This window comes from Euprymna scolopes, chromosome 2 (assembly GCF_053919585.1).
Source record: "Euprymna scolopes isolate OS-2025 chromosome 2, ASM5391958v1, whole genome shotgun sequence".
NCBI lineage: Eukaryota > Metazoa > Mollusca > Cephalopoda > Sepiida > Sepiolidae > Euprymna > Euprymna scolopes.
Window position 1 is genome coordinate 3,724,941 of NC_136483.1, and position 21,123 is coordinate 3,746,063.

Genomic DNA, 21,123 nt, shown 5'->3' on the forward strand with positions numbered 1-21,123 from the left:
GTTTGGTGACTCTTGAATATGTAACATAAATTACCATGTGAAAAAACAGTCAGTGTGTAACTGTAAGGCCCACAATTGTAAAGATTGTTCCCTGTGCTTTGTTGATGGTTATTGCAAATGACAATAAAATTGGAAAGTGCAATTTGCTAAAGTGTAATGATGTATCCGGTGGAATCATAGGAATGCATGGAATGAAGATATATTCCTCTGTGAAAGGTCCTGTTAAGATTGTTGTTTCTATGATATTGTTTGTTAATTTTTTTTTTACTGCAAGCTATGTGTCATTGCAAAGCTTGGATTGGTTTATATTTCACAACATGATAATTAGTACACCAAATTTCAGTTGCATTACATGTAGTGGCATCCCTGGCAAATATAACTGTTGGATAATTAACCACTTTATCTGCTTTCACAACAGTGTCGATGGATTTGTATTTGACTACCTCACTTGGAATTTTACATTGAATAATAGCGTTAAGTTCATGGGCATCTTTGTATTGACCTGCAAAAATAGCTCATTCACTCAGTCAAATGGAATTCTTATAATTTGAATATCTGCAAAAACCTTTTAAACTAATTATTCTTTTGATAAAATAAACAGAAATTACAGAAGTTAAAAGTCAAAAAATTTTGCCCTTAACTCTGATCAGCTGGCACTTTTTCGTACCTAATTTCCCACAAGTGATGCAAAAGTTTTTGTGCAGATCGAACAGTCTGCAACTGTACATGCATATTTTGAGTTAAGTTTAATGTCTTCACATGGAACAAAAAAGTAGAGTATTTGAGGCAAGCATTTATTTCATCTGCTGATGTTGATTGAAGAATAACAGGTAACATTTGTCTGAAATCTCCTGCAAGCAATATTACTGCATTCCCAAATGGTCAGACATTGCCACGCAAATCTTGCAAGGATCGACCAAGAGCCTCAAGTGATTTTTTGCGTACCATTGTGCATTCATCCTAAACAATAAGTTTGCATTTCTGCAATATTTTTCCCCATATTGGATGTTTTGGAGATGTCAAACATGAGATTTTTGAAAAATTGAATGTTTTAAAGTAGAATAAATAATTCTTCTACTTGGCAGCAAGGTCGCAGGTATTCCTCATGCAGCAAGGGCTAAGGCTATGTCATTTTGTTACCAAATGGCTTCCAAATCAATTTAATTAGAAAGGTTTTACCAGTTACTTCTGGTGCTGTTCAAGGTAGCAATAATTTCCAAATAACTTCTATTCTCACAGTCAGTAAATTAGGTGACTAAAATAGGATTTATCCATGTTTTGACAATGTCTTATTCACTGTAATTAATTTAGGAGACTAAAATAGGATGAGGGATTAGAGATGGACACATAGAGAGGAAGATATATAGATAGAAAAGAGACAGTGAGAGGAAAATAGAGAAAGAGAAGGAGATAGAGAGATAAAGGCAATTTTAATGGTTTGTTATTATCCAGAGTACCCCTTTTTTTGGGGGGGGGGGCTAGATTTTCATCACATTAGAAACCGACCGGGTTATCTGTACTTTCACTTAACAAATTAATAAAAGAAAAACATATTATAAAATTTGAATTTAACAGGAAAATACTATTATAAAAAATAGCACGATAACATAAGTGCATAAGTGCCACTTTAGGTACTCCTTGGGCGTTTAGTTCCATGGCGACCAGCATAATTATTTAATGGTCGCTCCCTGAGCCCCCCCCCAGTCAAGGCTTATGCATGCGCACGTAACATTTTTTTTATTTACTGACGTTGGCTTAGTAACTAAACGATTTATTGATAATTTCGTAACCCTTAAACGCATGCCGGAAGATTTAAATTGGTTCATTATTGTTGTAATGAAAAAAAAAAGTTTCATTCAACACAAAACCAAAAACACATTAATGATAAATGATTTATTATTCTATTCATTGAAATTTACTAATTTTTAAATAAAAAAGTTAAAAAAAAAGTTAATAAAAAAATAGTTGCTTATGTGCACATAAAAAACTTGTTTTTTTTTGTTTTGTTTTTTTCTTAGATTAGGTCCACCTTATAATCCCCCCCCAACCTTCTCATCTTAAGAACAGCTTCCGGAATAAACACCACTTTTGGAGGGGGGGGGGCTATTTGTCAAATTTAACTGATATTTGTTGTCAGCATACTCACCCGAAAATACTATTAAAAAAAAGGGGGTTATCCTTTACGGAAATGGTCCCGACGTCCGCCTCGTTCTGAGTTCGGGGAGAGGCCGTTTGACGTATGCGGTGTCGAGGCAGAAAATTACCCTAACCCTAAAATATGCGATATGTCACAGACAGATGCTTTTACAAATATTGTGAAACAAATCACAGACTTTTACAGGGTTAACTAACCACGTGGAACTATTCTAATCATGTAGACTGTTTTTTTGTTTTTAAATTCTAATTATTTGAACTGTTTAATTTGTAAAATTCCAATTATTTGAACTGTTGAATTATCAAAAATTTGAACTGTTTATTTTTTTAAATTCTAATTATTTGAACTGTTTAAAATAAAAAAAAAAAAAAAATTCTAATTATTGGAACGGGTTTTTTTCTCCTTAAGTTAACAACTGGGCACTTTATTGAAGGGGTAATTTTCTGCCTCGACACCGCCTACGTCAGACGGCCTCTCTCCGAGCTCAGAACGTGGCAGACGTTGGGTCATCTCCGTAAAGGTTATCCAAAAAAGGAGGGGTTCAGTGCCCGTGGCAGAGAAGTAGATTTATTTTTCAATAAAAGTTGCGGAGAAGTAAATTTATTTATCAATAAAAGTCGTCATTTAAAAAAGAAAATTGTGGAGGTGGACCTAAATGTAAATATTTACCAAAAAAATTATCCCGAAGTTTATTACAAAAACGTTTTGTTTTCGCACTATTCAACAATTTGTTCATCCGCGCATGTAAATTAAAAAAATATTTGTAAAAGTGAGAAGTTATCAGTAAATGATTTAGTTTTTTTTTTATTTATTTATTTATTTATTTACATTAGGTCCACCTCCACAAATGTTAAGAACGGATTTCAGAATAAACACCCTCAACCTCTCCATGTTAACAACAGATTTCGGAATAAACACCATTTGGGGGGGATATTTAAAAAAAAAAGTCGATAAAAGTCGTCATTTAAAAAGAAATTTAAAATCAAATGTTTGTAAAAGTGAGAAATTATTAATAAATGTTTAGTAACATTTTTCGGTGTTAATGCAGAGAGTGATCTGCGCTATTTTTTTAAATCGTGTTTTTTTTTATTCAATTGCAAGGTTAAAGTACAGAATAGGTACAAAACACCCTCCCCTCCCCATTTTAAGAATGACTTTTTAAATAATAACGTTATTATTTCAGCATGGATCACTCTCTGCATGAGTACCCATTTTTCTTTTAATATTCATAAAAAGTAAAACATTTTTCAATATAAATAAATATATAAATAAATGTTTGTAAATGTGACAAATAATCGTTTAGTTACGGCAACGTCAGTAAATAAAATATGTTACGTGCGGGGTGGGGTGGGAGACTAAGGGAGCGACTATTATTTTTTTCTACTGGTCGCAATAGAACTCAACGCCCAAGAAGTACCAAAATGTATTTTTTTTTGTCAAATAAATAAATTTCAAGCAATTTTTGCAATAAATAATAGATAGCAACTTCATTAATTTTACGACTCGCCCCAGCATATTATAAACATCCTTACTTCCCCATGTTAAAACGATTTTCGGAATGAACAACCTCCCCATATTAAGAACGGCTTTCGAGGTTTATGGAAGGGCGTTTTTTTAACATGGGGGGTAGGGTTTTTATAATACGTTGAGGCATGTCGTAAAAATGAAATAGTTTAGAAAAAGTTAAAACAAACTTTTTTATGTAAACAATGCCGTGAAAAGAAACGAAACAATTAAAACGTAATGTTTCATGAGTGAAAAGCCTTAACATAAATAAAATTAAAAAATTGGTAAGTACATAAATGAATTTAAATTTTTAAGATATGGGATTTTTTTTGTGTGTGTGCTAATGCAGAGAGTGATCCGCGCTATTTTTTTTTTTAAATCGTTTTCCACGTTTAATTAAAGTTTATGATATGTTTTTATTCAAATGTAAGGTTAAAGTACAGAATAGGTACAAAACACCCTCCCTTCCCCATGTTAAGAATGGCTTTTTAAATAATAACATTATTATTTCAGCACGGATCACTCTCTGCATGAGCAAGTTTTTTTTTTTTTTACTTATCGAGTTAACAGAAAATGAAATCTTTCGTCAATTCGTGGCTGTGAAATGAATCGAACCGGAAGTTCAGTTTTATCAACAGAACAGATTCGCAGTAACGGTTAAAAAAATATATTTATTTTATTTAATATTTTAATTTTAATAATTCGCGAGGTAAATTTATTTTAATAACATAAAAACATACCTCGACTCTAAAAATGGGTTGTCTGAAAATTTCAAATAAATTGCTAACGTAGAAATATGGTTTTATTCGTTTAGAACGAACCAACTTTACATTTTTATATATATATATAGATAATTATTAACTCTACTGGCTATATATATATATATATATATATATATATATATATATATATATAGAGAGAGAGAGAGAGAGAGAGAGAGAGAGATGGGGAAGTTAAAGGAAAAGAATAAGCTCAATTCATTAAGAGAAGACTATATAACCCATTTATATATATGATTAAATAAGCAATCGTCTCAATTAACTTACCCTATACTCTCCCCGAAAATTTAATTACACATATTGTTCACATATATTAAACCCACCATGATAAATATGCTATGCGCCTACTTGCATTATATAATAAAAACTATACTCCTTCTATATCACAGAGATCAATTTATTTTCTCCTAACAGCATCCATATTTTGTTTCGTTCCTAATGTAACTATCGCCAGACGTCGCATTCCTTTAATGTTACCTAGCATCTTCTCTCTTCTTCTGGTGTCTTATGGTATTTAGGCTTCAAAATACCATGGTATAAAGAGTTCTCACTTACTCTACACCCCAATTGATGTATCACCCTTATTGAATAAATCTATATATCTTAGAATACAGTTTTATATTATCATTTTTTTCTTTATTGATATATATATATATATATATATATATCCCGAAACAGTGTTGAGATATATATATATATATATATATATATATATATATATATATATAAATCCCCGAAACAGTGTTTTATGGTAAACAACTGATGATTCCTTGAAAAATAAATTATTGGTATTACAGTAAATTCGAGAGCGAGTTGATGCATTGATTGCAGGTGATTAAATGACTTACTGACTAGATGGTTTTCTAACGAATGATGAAAAATATTTTTTGTATAGTTTTAAAGGTTAAAAACTTCAAAGTCTCTCTCTCTCTCTCTCTCTCTCTCTCTATATATATATATATATATATATATATATATATATATGAGAGAGAGAGAGAGAGAGAGAGTGAGAGAGTATAAAAATGTACGCTAATACATTTTTATCTCTTGCTCAGCACAGAGAAATACTTTTTCGCTTCTTCCCTGTACAAAGGAATAACTCTACATTTGCTAACACTCATTGCTAGGTGTGTCAGAAACTTTGTGAAAAATATTGAATAATTCGACCCCCCTGTATTTCCAAGCTATGAATTACTCGAAAAATGTAATTCAAACCCTAATCTGTTTTTCAATTAAAGGAGATAAGGACCAAGGTTTCATTAATAAAAAAAAAACAAAACAAAAAAAAACAAAAAACAACGTAAACAAAGAAATTAAGACATTTTTCTACAGAGACATATCTAGAAGGTAAGATGCAAAAAAAAAAAATGGATACTAAACTAAAAGTTATACAGATTCATAATGGACCACAGAAAACATGTATTTTTCTATATGAATCATAATTTATATAAAAAATGTTAGAAGCTTATTACAAGAAAAGCATTCACCTATTCATAAAATATCACGTTTTGCATTAACTTTTAGTGTTGTTAACTGTAATGAAAATCTACGGTATATATACATATATATATATATATATATATATATATATATATATATATATACACACATATATACACACACGCACACATACGTGTGTGTTTGTGAGTGTTTGTGTAAGAGTATACCAAAACAATAGCAATGTAAGGAACCGAAAACTTTTGAAGAGATGTGGCGTATGAACAAAAGTTTTGAAGAGATGTGGCGTATGAACAAAAGTTTTGAAGAGATGTGGCGTATGAACAAAAGTTTTGAAGAGATGTGGCGTATAAACAAAAGTTTACAGAGTAACTCGAAAAGATTTACTAAAAAGTATGGAAACACTTCTCCTCACCTCTGTTATCTAATTTTCTTCAGCAAAAAGCACGTTCTCCAGGGCAACCGTTTTGGAAATGCCAAACTCCAAACTGACATAAATATTACCTTTTATTGTATTTGTAATTATAATTGAATATATTTGTTGGTGAAGGTGGTTCTATGAATATAAATTTCTATAACTTTGAAAAGTTTTTATAATCTTTTCTTTACATGTGAATTTTGCTCCTATTGCTTTATATCGATCGATGCTTCCGTTCAGTCTCGAAAGACAAAGGATACCCCTGTAGCGGCAGTTGCGCGTGTAATTGTGAGGCAAGGGTCGCGCAATCCCGAACCACACCTCTTGTTAGGAAATGGATCGAGAAATAGAGGAAGGTGTGTAAATTATATTGTAGACACGTTTTACCGGAAGTGAGGGTCACTGATCGGATTTGTGTGAGAGTCACATAATCAGGTTAGCTGGAGTCAGTGAGTTGGATTTGGGACATAGACAAGAGTAGACAGCTTAACGGGTCGTCCCCTCCCCTTCACTGGGAGGGACGAGCTGACGTGTGTGAAAATAAGACCTTGACCACGCAAGCAAAGTGTTAACGAGCATCTCTCCCCCCCCTCTCTGGCTTTCTTACTCTTTCTATTTTCTTTCTCTGTGTCTCTATAAGAGAATAGAGAAGGGAGAGAGAGAGAGAGAGAGAGAGAGAGAGAGAGAGAGAGAGAGAGAGAGAGAGGTGAGTAAACGTGGAGGTAGACACGTTTACCAGAACCAAAGGTCAGCTGACCAAATTACGTATGTGTGACGTGGTTGGCTAGATCTGTGAGATTTGATTTGAGCTTTGAAGAAGACGGACGTTTTTCCGTGGTCTCCCCCTCTTAACTGGGGAGGGGGGAGACGAACGTTGACGTGTGTGAAGAAGAACCACACAAGCAGATTTCACTTTACACCTGCTGCAGGACCTCTGGGGAAAGTAAAATAAAAACTATAAAACCATTTCATCGTCTTGGAGTGATAAATCTTCGTCAAACAGGTATCAAGTCTCCCTCCAGGATGAGAAATTTCCAGATGGTTCAACAGCGAGAAACAGAGGTAGGTTCAGAAATTACATGTCACACACACGATTCCCTTTATGATAATCAAACACACAACCATTTATGTTAGAGACAATCACACGGAATCTTTCTTATGTTATATAGAAAACGTAAAATGTGCCCCTAAATGAAGAACTCTATATAACATATTCAAATGTAACGAAAGCTAAATTTGGTACCCCTCAAGGATAACCTCAATGAAGAACGAATATATAACAAAAGAATTCACTTTCCATTCTTCAGCGATCGATCTGGAAGGTGAATAAAAACTATAAAACCAATTCATCGTCTTGGAGTGAATGAATATTCGTCCAAAACAGGTCCAGTCTCCCCTCCAAGAACAAGATGAATTCCAGGTGGAAGATCAACGACGCATGAAGAAGGTATGTCCAAAATACATGTACCACACACAACACACACGCGCACACGCACACACACACACACACACACACACACAAAAAGCATATGAACAATTAAATATGAATATACAACAAATAGACAGAACAACTAGACGAGCACACACACACACGGCCACTTTTATGATAACAATACAACAAAGACAATTTTGGTGCCGTGACTCAGGACTCCTGAATCGACACTGTTTGGGTCCAGTGGTAAGGAGGAGACAAGAACGACTGGAAACAATGCCGAGATAAGCAGAGAGCAGATACAGCACCTGGAAGTCCCAAATGGTTACCCATTTAGTACTGAACAGGCTCAACGTTGCTTAACGTCGGTGATCCAGTATGTCAACGTGATTATGCCGCATGCTATATATATATATATATATATATATATATATATATATATATATATATATATATATGTATATATCAAAAGACTTTATTTGTGCTAGAGAATTTACAAATAACAAAGAAAAGAATTATTTTAGACCCTAGACGTCTTTCACCATCCTCATCAGTGGCAAACGATGGAATTTTCGAACGTTTTTAAAAAAAGAAAATATGGGGAGAAATTAAAATTAATAATGATCATGGAAAGTATTAATTTATGTACAGGAAAATGCATCCAAAACCAAATTCCTATCCTTACATCATCAACGCTCTGATCCCCAGCTGGCATCAATTGTGATGGATGGCTCTCGTCTGGGTGAGGCCCCGTGTTTTGACAAGCTTCTGGGTTTGACCTTTACTCCTGATCTGAAATGGAACACGTACATCAAGTCTGTTGCCAAGGTCGCTGGAAAGATGGTGGGATCCTTCTACCGCTCCAGAAGATATCTCACTACTGACGCAATTCTCTATCTATATAAAAGCCAAGTCCGTCCAAGGATGGAATACTGTTGCCATATCTGGGCAGGAGCTGCTAAAAACAGCCTATCCTGCCTTGACAAAGTACAATATGGACTTCGTGGTTTAGTTGGGGATGCCCTTTTCTCTACCCTGCAACCTCTCTCCCACAGAAGAGACGTTGCGAGCCTATCCTTGTTTTATCGTTATTTCCATGGAAGGTGCTCGTCTGAACTCCAATCTCTGGTCCCCCCCTCGCCAATCTTTCATGAAAAACACCCGTCTAGCTGAATCCACTGTGAAAAATTTCCCCCACTCTATATCTGTGCCTAAATCAAAACGCGGATTCCATGAACAAAGCTTCTTTCTTAGAACTGCACGCCTGTGGAACTCTGTTCCGTCTGCCTGCTTCCCACCGGACTACAACTTGGATGTCTTCAAGTCCAACGTTAACAAATTCCTAATGAACCGCCCCCTTAAGTAAACACTTCATCAAATCTCCATACGAACGCAATATACTTGCAATAACCCTTATCCCTGAGTGGCTTCCGGGCCTTGATAAGTGGTGATCACTGTGTAAAAAAAAAAAAAAAGGTGGGGGAAAGGATAAAATAAAATGAATTAACGTGTATATATATATATATATATATATATATATATATATATATATATATATATATATATATATATAATGAGTATTAAAAAAACATCCTGAATGAGGAATGATAATCCGCATATAAATACACGAGGAGAAAAAAAAAGAGGAAAAAGGGGGTGGGGAAACATCTAAAATATCTCTACGATTCGCCCCCCCCCCAAAAAAAAAATTAATCCTCACTATGTTCATTATTATTAATTTTTATTCCGTATTTTCTGTTTTAAAAATTTCGAAAATCGTTTGCCCCTGATGAGGATGGCGAAAGACGACTTGGGTCTATATATATATATATATATATATATATATATATAGACCCAAGTCTATATATATAATAGCTTCTAACTTTATTGAAATGAGTAATTTGTACTATTTATTCATTTATTTATTGCGGACTATTATCCTTATCTTCCTGTTGTTTCTCAACGTTTTGGCCAACTATTCCTCTATAATTGCTGAGGATGAAGTTTGGCGATTCGGCGTTCCTATTTTGTCACGGCGAACCACCTGACGAAGGACAGAGGAATAGTTGACCGAAACGTTGTTAAACAAGAACTGGAAAATGAGGATGATAATCCGTAATAAATGGATAAATAGGACCATGTACTTTTCAACAAAACACCATTGGTTGCTGTGTTACAGCATTATGACCCCCCCCCCTTCTCGGTGAAAGAGCAGACAACAAATATCGTAGTGAACGCACAATTTGGAAATTATCGTACTATCAAGAATTCGTATGGAATTTCGTCCAAATGTTTTGGCTAATTGAACTACAGACAGAACTAGCTTTAGGAATTTATACTAATGGAAAAAATAACAATTAAAAAGTATAAGTCTTATATTTTATGCGAATAATTTGCGACTTTTTTTTATTGTACGTTAGCGTCCAAAAGTTAAGGAACAGTCGATCATTTTTTTGAATAGCTTCTAACTTTATCTATGAAAAAGGAAAAATATTTTAGGAGAATTTTCCAATGTTTAATAATGGTAGTTAAATAATAAAAAAAAAATTATTTTTTATTTTGAATACATATTAGTTTTTTTTACATATAAATAAATTTAATTAAATTACAGTAATCCAAAAGTTAAGGAACGGGGGAAATTGTGAAAAACTCCTTGTTTTCAATCACACTATGACATCTTTTGCTGCAAGATAGAACCAATGGTTCACATGTTATAGGGGAGATATTATACCAGTATTTTTTTATATACATTCTCATAAATCATCAAGATTTGGGGGGGGGGGGTTCTGTGATCTTATCACCAATAATTTTCCAAACATTTTCAATTGGATTCAGGTCTGGGCTCTGAGCTGGCCAATCCATAACGCAAATATTGGATCTATTATGCTCTTCTAAAACTATTTTTGCTTTATGGCACGGAGCGTTGTCTTGCATATAAAAGCCAAGTACGTCCAAGGATGGAGTACTGTTGCCATATCTGGGCAGGAGCTGCTAAAAACAGCCTATTCTGCCTTGACAGAGAATAAAATAGACTTCGTGGCTTAGTGGGGGATGCCCTTTTCTCTGCCCTGCAACCTCTCTCCCACAGAAGAGACGTTGCGAGCCTGTCCTTGTTTTATCGTTATTTCCATGGCAGATGCTCGTCTGAACTCCAATCTCTGGTCCCTCTTTCACGAAAAACACCCGTCTAGCTGAATCCACTGTGAAAAATTTCCCCCACTCTATATCTGTGCCTTAATCGGGACGCAGATTCCATGAACAAAGCTTCTTTCTTAGAACTGCACGCCTGTGGAACTCTGTTCCGTCTGCCTGCTTCCCTCCGGACTACAACTTGGTTGTCTTCAAGTCCAATGTTAACAAATTCCTAATGAACCGCCCCCTTAAGTAAACATATCAGCAAATATCCTCACTAATGTAATGTACTTGCAATAACCCTTATCCCTGAGTGGCTTCCGGGCCTTGATAAGTGGTGATCACTGTGTAAAAAAAAAATAAATAAATAAATAAAGATATAAGAATCAGAAAGATTAGAAACCACATGTTCTCTAATCAATTCTCTGCACATTCGGGCATTTACTTTTCCATGAATCCTCACCAGGGAGCTAGTTTGTTTTGAAGATATCATGCCCCATACCATTATACTACCCCCTTCAAATTTTACTGTACTTTTAACGCACATAGCGGACAGTCTTTCTCCATTTTTTCGTTTGACATGTGGCTTTTGTCTGATCCGAAAAGATTGAATTTAGATTCATCACTAAAGCGAACCTTTTTCATTTTTTCTTCCCAAAACAAATATTTTTTCGACGAATAACAATCTGGTCTTTTTATTTTTAATAGAAATTAAAGGCTTTGACATGGACTTCTTGAAAATAATCCAACTTCGTTTAATCTTCGAGAGCTCGTTTGTCGGGATTTGTTTTGTCCAGTTTCAGATGTAAAATCCCAGAATATCGAAGCCGCTGTTTAAAACGATCAGAACGAGATGATCGAATGATTTTTCTATCCTCCCTCTTAGTTGTTATTCGGGGTCAGCCCGATTTTTTTTTCTTTTCAGTCAATAGTAAACTTTTTTTTTTGGAATTTTCAATAACCCAAAAAACAACGCTTTAGACCTTTTCAATATTTTAGCAATCTCTCCTATGGTCTTTTTTCTATCATAATGGTCACAAGTAAGCTGTTTTTCTTGCATAGATAGCTTTAGCGAATATTCGGAGTCGATATTTTGTTATTAAAATCGCTAAAGTTTGTATCAATTTTCCGCATTGCTTAACTTTTGAATGCCTGTAATTTAATTAACCTTATTTATATGTAAAAAAAAAATATATGTATTCAAAATCAAAAGTAAAAATATATTTTTTTATTTAACTACTATTATTAAACATTGGAAAATTCACCAAACTTTTTCCCCCCTTTTTCATAGATAAAGTTAGAAGCCATTAAAAAAAAATGATCGACCGTTCCTTAACTTTTGGACGCTACTGTATAGGAACTTTGTATTTCTGTTCATAGCTTTTTTCTTATTTTTCTTTGTTACTGTATTGTTTGTTATAGGCAAATTATTGACAAAAGATAGACTTTAAGGTTCTTTTTAACTGTCTACTGTGATAACGTAAAACCTTATGATTTTTAGCCACAAGCACATGTCAAGAAAACCTCTGCCTACGTGTTGCTAATCTGGAAAAAACAGAAAATGACACATTTTAATGGTTCACAAGGATTGATTATATAAAAGAATGTAGTAAAAAAAAATCTTACTCTGCTTGACCGATGGCCACGAGAGAGAGCAGTAACGCCCAGCAGATGGTTGATGTGGCACCCATCTTTATCTGAAAAATACAAAAATAATTAATTAAATATTTGGATTGAAATAAAATTTTCTAATGAGAATTATATTCGCCAGAATGTCCGTATGTTGGTTAGGTTTACGTTATAAACAGCATTTTTCTCGCTAATAGCGTACCTAGAATGGACGTATCTGTTCTTGTTTTATCTTTCATTTTCGTATTTTTTTTTATTGTAAACAATTTCTGACACAAATGCTATTCAGCCATCCAAACAGTTGAGCCATAAAACAGGAAAACGAGAAGAAACAATAAAAAGAAAACACACACACACACATACACGCACGCGCGCGCATATATATTTAGTAAGGTGCTTGATAATTTATAATTCAAAATTAAAATTAAAAATCTGTTTCATAAGGAGCACAACAAAGCCAATAAATTGTACGATCGTTTCGGAAACGATGTTTTTTTTGTGACCGACATTGAGTCAAGGACAATAATTTTAGCATATAGTTTTTTATGAAAACAAAGTCTCCTCATCAGCAAAATATTGGGTGTTTTTTTTTTTTTTTTAGAAAATTGCTCTAAATCCCTTTATATATATATATATATATATATATATATATATATATATATATATATATATATATATATATATATATATATACTGTTTGAAAAGTACTCGATATTAAGAATTTAAGATTTAACGGTTGAAAGACCAGACGAGAGCAAAATTTATTTGAATAAAAATTTCTTTGCTGAGTGTTACATTCACCATGACACGTAAGAAAAAAAACGTTTGTATTTCATGCAAAAGAATATTTTAGTATTTGAAAATGTTTGTTAAAATCAATTTTGCATTCGTCTGGTCTTTCAACCGTTAAATCCCAAATCATATATATATATATATATATATATATATATATATATATATACTTCTTCAGAAGAGCCGATGTTGCCCGTTATTGAATGAGGATTAACAAATCTGTGAAATCACTCATTTTCAATCAAGAACACAAACCTAAGCCATTTCAAACTGTTTTATTCGTGTTCTCCGTATTTGTTTTATTTGTTTGTTTTTAATACTTCCAAATTCATTCCAAAACTGAATTTGGTTGAAAAATTCAGAAAACAAAATAAAAAATAAAAATGCAGGATGTATTTAGATATCGTTTATTAACGTCACAAAACTGAATTTTTTTTTCTTTTTTGGAGGGGGGGGGGTGTACATATGTATAAGATTGTAAGTAATCCTAAATCTAAGGGAGCCAAACTTACTTTAACACTTCTAATAAATCCTGCTTTAACGAGATTCAAATCATCTGTATAAAAATCTATGGAGAAGACAATGGAAGTGGTTTCGAATCTACGTTAGGCTCAATGTATCGAATGTACACTTGATTCTCCTCTAATTGAACCAGTTGCACAACCTCCTGAGAACTTTAAATATATCCGATTTTCACGAAATTTAAACCATGTAAGACATTAATTCAAAGTTTTGAGGGTTTTTTTTTTACTTGGGAATCACCACTTACCAAGGCCCGAAGACCATTCGAGGATAAGGGTTAATGAGTGTAAGGAAATAATGTAGTAATCGCTAATTGGGCAGAAGTTTTATTATTTATGCGGACGACTCAACAAGGACTTGTTTGCGTTGGACTTGAAAACTGCCATGTTGTTTTCAACCAGGAAGCAGGACAGCGAAACAGTGTTCTACGGGCGAGTTATTCTGGGAAAGAAGCTTTCTTCATGGAATCTGCGTTTGCAGATAGTGTGGGGAAATCGTATATATTGGTTGTAGCTAGTCGTGCATTTTTTTTTTTTTTTGCGAAAGATTGGGAATGTTTTCAACATTTCAGTATCTTCTGACTATATTAGCAGATGTGTTAACGGTTATATCTCATAGGATTAGCGAATCTCTTGACAAAAGCTCTCTCTCTAAGGCAATTGCTCTTGACATATCAAAGGCTTTCGATAAGGTATGGCATAAAGGCCTACTTCACAAGATTTCCAGCTACGGTATAACTGGAAATGTTTTCTCAATCATTAAATTATTTCTCTCCGATAGGTTCATAAGAGTAGTGGTTGATGGGCAGAAATCAGAGGCCCGCAGTATTAATGCTGGAGTTCCTCAGGGATCCATCCTGGGCCCAACTCTCTTCCTGATCTACATCAATGATCTCCCAGAACACATACTTTAATCATTCATTGACATATATGCTGATGACACAACCATCTACGGGAACACATCAAAGGCCGTAAATGACAACGTTCTCTCTGATTCTCTTTCCTCTGATCTCGAGCACGTGGTACAGTTGGGGAAGAGGTGGCTGGTTACCTTTAATGCATCTAAACCAAGCTCCTATCTTTACATCATCAACGCTCTGATCCCCATCTGGCATCAATCGAAATGGATGGCTCTCATCTATGGGAGGCTCCATGTTTTGACAAGTTTCTGGGTTTGACCTTTACTTCTGATCTGAAATGGAACACGTACATCAAGTCTGTTGCCAAGGTCGCTGGAAAGATGGTGGGATCCTTCTACCGCTCCAGAAGATATCTCACTACTGATGCAATTCTCTATCTATATAAAAGCCAAGTATGTCTAAGGGTGGAATACTGCTGCCACATCTGAGCAGGAGCTGCTTAAAACAGCCTATCCTGCCTTGACAGAGTACAAAATAGACTTCGTGGCTTAGTGGGGGATGCCCTTTTCTCTTCTCTGCAACCTCTCTTCCACAGAAGAGACGTTGCAAGCCTATCCTTGTTTTATCGTTATTTCCATGGCAGGTGCTCGTCTGAGCTCCAATCTCCGGTCTCCCTCGCCAATCTGTCAGGGATTTTCCCCACTCTTTGTCTGTTCCTGGATTGGGACGTGGATTCCATGAGCGGGGCTTCTTTCTTAGAACCGCACGCCTGTGGAATTCTCTACCGCTTGCCTGTTTCCCTCCTGACTTTAACATGGATGTCTTCAAGTCCAACATAAACAAATTCCTGATGAATTGCCCCCCTAAGTAATGACACTTTATCAAATCTCCAATGCTAATGAATACTGCAACACTATCCCATTGATTACTGTACACAAAAATAACCCTTATCCCCGAGTGGTTTCTGGGCCTTAATAAGCGATGACCTTCATTTAAAAAAAAAAAAAAAATTAGCGAGCGAAACGGAAACAAAGCGTTGTTTAATCCCGAGCAACGTCGGATTTTACTGATATTTGACAATATTTAAAAAAAAAACGGCCATAAACTGTTTACCTTTTCAAGAAAAAACTTTTAAAAACATTTAGAGTTGTTTTTTTTTTCTTGTTTTTTGGGTTTTTTTTTTTGTACGAGTGGAAGGAGGATGGCGGCGGCGATTGATCCACTTCGAACATTTGAACTCTTTGAACAAAACTTCAAACGATTGCAAATAAAACATTTTTAATGATCTGCCCACCGGTACTCTCTCAGTCGTCGGTCGGTCACAGTTAGGTTTAAAACAGCAATTTCAGCATTCGTCTGTAAAAATGACAAGATGCGACCACTCATCCCTCGAAGATCTGTTCGTCTGTTGGTTAGGTTTACGTTATAAACAGCATTTTTCTCGCTAATAGCGTACCTCGAATGGACGTATCTGTTCTTGTTTTATCTTTCATTTTCGTATTTTTTTTTTATTGTAAACAATTTCTGACACGAATGCTATTCAGCCATCAAAACATTTGAGCCATAAAAATAAATTGTCAAACAAGAAAACGGGAAGAAACGATAAAAAGAAAATAACACACACACACACACACACACACACACACCGTTTGAAAAGCACTCGATATTATTAAGAATCGAAGATTCAACGGTTGAAAGACCAGACGAGGGCAAAATTGGTTTGAATAAAAATTTCTTTGCTGGGTGGTACATCCGCCATGACACGTTCGAAAACCCCCGTTTGTATTTCATGCAAAAGAATATTTTCTTATTATTCGAAAATTGGAAAAGTCTTTTCAATTATTAAATTATTTCTCTTTGATACGTTGATAAAAGTAGCAATTGACGGGCAGAAATCAGAAGCTCACAGTATCAATGCTGGAGTCCCTCAGTGGTTCATCCTGGGCCCAACTGTCTTCCTGATTTACATCAATTATCTCCCAAATCATATTCTAAGATCATTTGTAGACATTTATGCTGACGGCACTACCATCTATGGCAACACTTCAAAATCCGTAAACGACCAAATTCTCTTTGATTCTCTCTTCTCTGGTCTTGATCACGTGGTTTAATGGGAAAAGAGGTCTGGTTTATTTTAATGCATCTAAAACTAAGCTTCTATCTTTCCATCATCAACGCTCTGATCCCCGTCTGGCAAGTTGAAATGAATGGCTCTCATTTTAGGGAGGCTCCATGTTTTGACAAGCTTCTAGGTCTGACCTTTATTCCTGATCTGAAATAGAACATGTACATCAAATCTGTTGCCAAGGCTGCTGGAAAAATGGTGGGATCCTTCTACCGCTTCAGTGGATCCCTCTCTGCTGATACAATTCTCTACCTGTATAAGAGTCCAGTACGTCCAAGGATGGAGTGCTGTTTCCACATCTGGGAAGGAACTCCTAGAAACAACTTATTCTGCCTTGACAGAGTTCAAATTAGACTTCGTAGCCTAGTGGAGGCTGCCCTTTGCTCTTCATTGCAACATCTTTCCCACAGGAGAGACTTTGTGATTCTGTCTCTGTTTTATCGTTATTTTCATGGCAAGTGCTCGTCTGATCTCCAATCTATGGTCCCCCCCTGGCCTGACTTTCTATGGAAAACACTAGGCTAGCTGAAACTACTATCAATAATTTCCCCCACTTTGTCTGTGCCTAAGCCTAAACGTAAATTCTATGAACAAAACTTTTTCTTAGAACTACACGCCTGCCAAACTCTGTTACGTTTTCCTGCTTTTCAACTGACTGCAATATGGTTGTCTTCAAGTTCAACGTGAACAAATTCTTGAGGAGCCTTCCCCTTCAGTAATCCAATTTACCCAATTCTCACTACGAACGATTACTACATTTTCCCATTGACTACTGTACACTCATTAATCCTTATCCTCGAGTGGTCTTCGGATCTTGATAAGTGGTGATTCCTTTGTAAAAGAAAAAGAAAAAACATTATTGAATAGCACTGTTTTGTTTTATTAACCTTTTAGATCTTCTCGGTCTTTGAGACAATTCATCGCGTATTTCTGTCAAATTGTCGTATGTAGAATCCGTAGGTGATTTTTTTGTTCCATCTTTTTTATTTTTATTTATTTATTTATTTTGTGAGTACCGTTGACTGATTTACGCCATCGTTTATTCTATTGTTGGCACTAGTTTTTCCAATAATTTTTAGTCAGAATTTTTTCTAGAAAGACATCATACTTACAGGAGATATGTCGAAATGGAATAGATTTTGTTGAACAAATTGGGTTCGAACTAAGAACATGTCGTTAAGCACTACATCACCCTCACCTTGCTTAGATAATTTTTCTTTCTTTTCTTCTTTTTTGTGAGTACTTTCGATTGACACACATAATCGTTACATAGCATGATATTGCTTTATTCATGTTCGATCTTTGTTGCTTTTTGTAATTAAAAAAATACGTACGGGTTTCGAAGTGCTGCATTTTGGGTTGTAATCACGTGTTAGGCGCGTGGCAACTTAAAATTTACAATATTTATAATTTACAATATTAAGAGAGGTTTAAAGGTGGAAAACTTATAGTTTTTTTTTTGTCGACTAAGGATATTTTGGAGTCAGTTTGTAACTGCATCTCTAAGATATTGTGACTAGATTTGTAATTAATACTGTTTTTTTATAGCGTTTTTATATACAATACCTCTATGATTTTCAATCATTTTACGTTGCAGTCGTAATGTGTTATTAACTAAATTAAATATGGAGCCGTTGTGTTCCTTCAAATACTGTGAGATTGAACTGGAGTCAGAAAGATGCTTTTTGAGCCTTCGGGAAAGTGTACTAGTTGTTTAACCAATAGCAAAGACCAAATAAAGTAATACAGTGTTATGAGCATAATTAAAAGGTACATAGTAGTGATCTTTATTCAATTCCGTCGGTTTCCTTGCTAGTTTATGAATAATAATTTTAAAAATATGGCAATAACTTATTTGAAGTTCTTTTTTATATAAGTGGCGCCATTAAAACATTTGCGTGATAAAAACAAATTGTCAAACAGGAAACCAAGAAGAAACGATCAAAAAATCAAGACGGAAACAATTTATTGGAATTATTTTTTAAAATATAACATAAAACGAAAAGCAAATAATAAAATCACTGGCTCATTTATTTCCGAAGGTTTATTTAGTAACGTCCAAGTTCATGAAACAACTGACTGTTTTTATGGAAAACACTCGAGACTAGGTATGAAACCATTTGATATAAGGAGCTAACAAGAACGAAATATGATTATCGTTAAGACAGAAAATGCATGATAGTTTTGAAAATAGCAAGAGTGTAATTAGGAGGAAAACAGTAAGCGGGAAGCGAGTTCCACAACCTTGCAGTTCTTGGAAAGAAGCTACTGGAATTAGCATCTGTATTACTGTTGGAGACGCCCCACCATGGGATTAATGGACTCTCATGACGTCACTTCCGTTGGTGACGTCACTTCCGGTATCGAGTACGTGACGAAGCATGTCCTGTGCAAACGCCTACAGTTGAGAAATGGTATTCTCATCTCGCTTTACCTGTAATATGTATGAATACATGTTCGTTTCCTAAAAATCCTGTGCTCCTTTCGTTTATTACTATTTAGCGCCATATCAATTACAATAAGGTAATCATGACAGCGAATTGACGAAGATCACTAGACCAACGAGCCAAACGAGCTAGCATAAAGGAAGCAACGAATAGACCAAACACTTCTGAAGAACATGTCATAATAGCATTTATAGAAAAAAAAAACTGAGATTAACAACATCGCGTATGTGAGAGAGATGCTGCAGTGAAGAAGAAAGGGTGGGTCAATTAAATTACGTAGACATCATAATTACTGACATATACAGTAACTCATCCCTCTCAAATCAAACCTAGAATCCTTAAAGTGCTATTAATCGGCACAACCAAAGTTCCCATTTTATGGCCATGGGGAAAGCATTTACACCTAAATTGATTGTATCTCAATGGGTTCCGTACTTTAGCTGACTTGTAGCAATTTCTACATGTCTAATCTTGAAATCAAATATTTAGCGATGTGAAGTACATGGAATATATCCTCATTCTTGCAGGCAACATTACTGAAATAAAAGAACTATAAAACATCTTTCAAACAAACGCTTTACTCACATTACCCTATAAACTAAAAATTAATAACGTTTCGTTTCTAGACGTGAGTATTAACTATCTCATATCCATACAAAAAACTACCATCATTAATTCTTGTATGTTGAGCTACAGAAGCGAATGTTCATGGCCCCATAAAAATCACAATTATATGAAAATCTAATACACTTTGATAAATTGATCCCTGCACTCAGAGAAATACACATCAATGAATTTAAAAAAAAAAAAAACATAAACAAGACTTGATTAACAACGATAGATGAACAAATAAAATATTAAAATCGTACATAAAACTAATAACAACCAGAACAACCAGCTAAACAATTCCAACTATATTTACATGTATTATTATTATATTACCATCGTACACGGTTGCATCATAATTTTAAATTAGACAAAAACATTATATATATATATATATATATATATATATATATATATATATATATATATATATATATATATATATATATATATATCTTCAGTTAATGCAATTTATAAAATCAGATTTATAACTTACAAAAAACATATAATACTTCTAACTTCGTAATAAACAATAACACTTCTCAGGTCAAAAACTAAGAAGACCGAACCAATGTAATATATAAGTGTAAGTGCTGTTTGCAATAATGTATATTCAACAATATAAAAATTACATTGGCTGCATAACTACTACACTTTCCCGAAGGTTCACAAAGCATCTTTCTGCTTTCAGTTCAATCTCACAAACTCCTAGTTTAAAATTCAGACAACTTTTAGTAAATAATACAAAAATTTTACATTACGACTCAAGTGTAAAAGATTGAAAATCCTGAGATATCGCATATAAAGACTAGCCTCTCGACAAAAAGTAATATTAATTACGGATCTAATCACAATATGCTTAAGTGTTAAGGTTCGTAATTAACACTAAAATATCCTTAGCCAACAAAATAAACTCTGCGCTTAAGCTTTTTAAATATTATAAATATTGTAAATTTTAATTAGCCGCCCGCCTAAGACATGATCACGTCCCAAATATGTTTCTGGGGAGACACTATATAAAAGATCAGGGATTGGTATATTAATGTCGGATATTGTTCTGTGAACGAAACCATTCGTAAAAAGTTTTTTTTTATAAAGATGATCAGTAAAATTAATATTCAGTGTAGCTTAATCGCCATATATATTTTATAACTTACTAACTAGCTCTACCTACATATTGAGCACTTTTGAAATAAATACTTAAAGTTTACGCATAAATTTATACTTTCGTGTATTAATTTTATGTGAGCAAATGAAGTAGTT

The 21,123-nt window shown here is 34.3% G+C and overlaps 1 protein-coding gene across 1 annotated transcript in view; it reads right to left on the minus strand.

The window, feature by feature from the left end:
* The window catches only part of LOC145288265 (CD109 antigen-like), a 345,184-nt gene that overhangs the window by 182,203 nt on the left and 141,858 nt on the right, over positions 1-21,123 (minus strand). The window contains exon 2 of the mRNA XM_080136304.1: positions 12,507-12,577. Within this exon, the coding sequence (XP_079992430.1) occupies positions 12,507-12,571 (65 nt within the window). The 5' untranslated portion in view covers positions 12,572-12,577. The remainder of the gene's footprint in view (positions 1-12,506; positions 12,578-21,123) is intronic.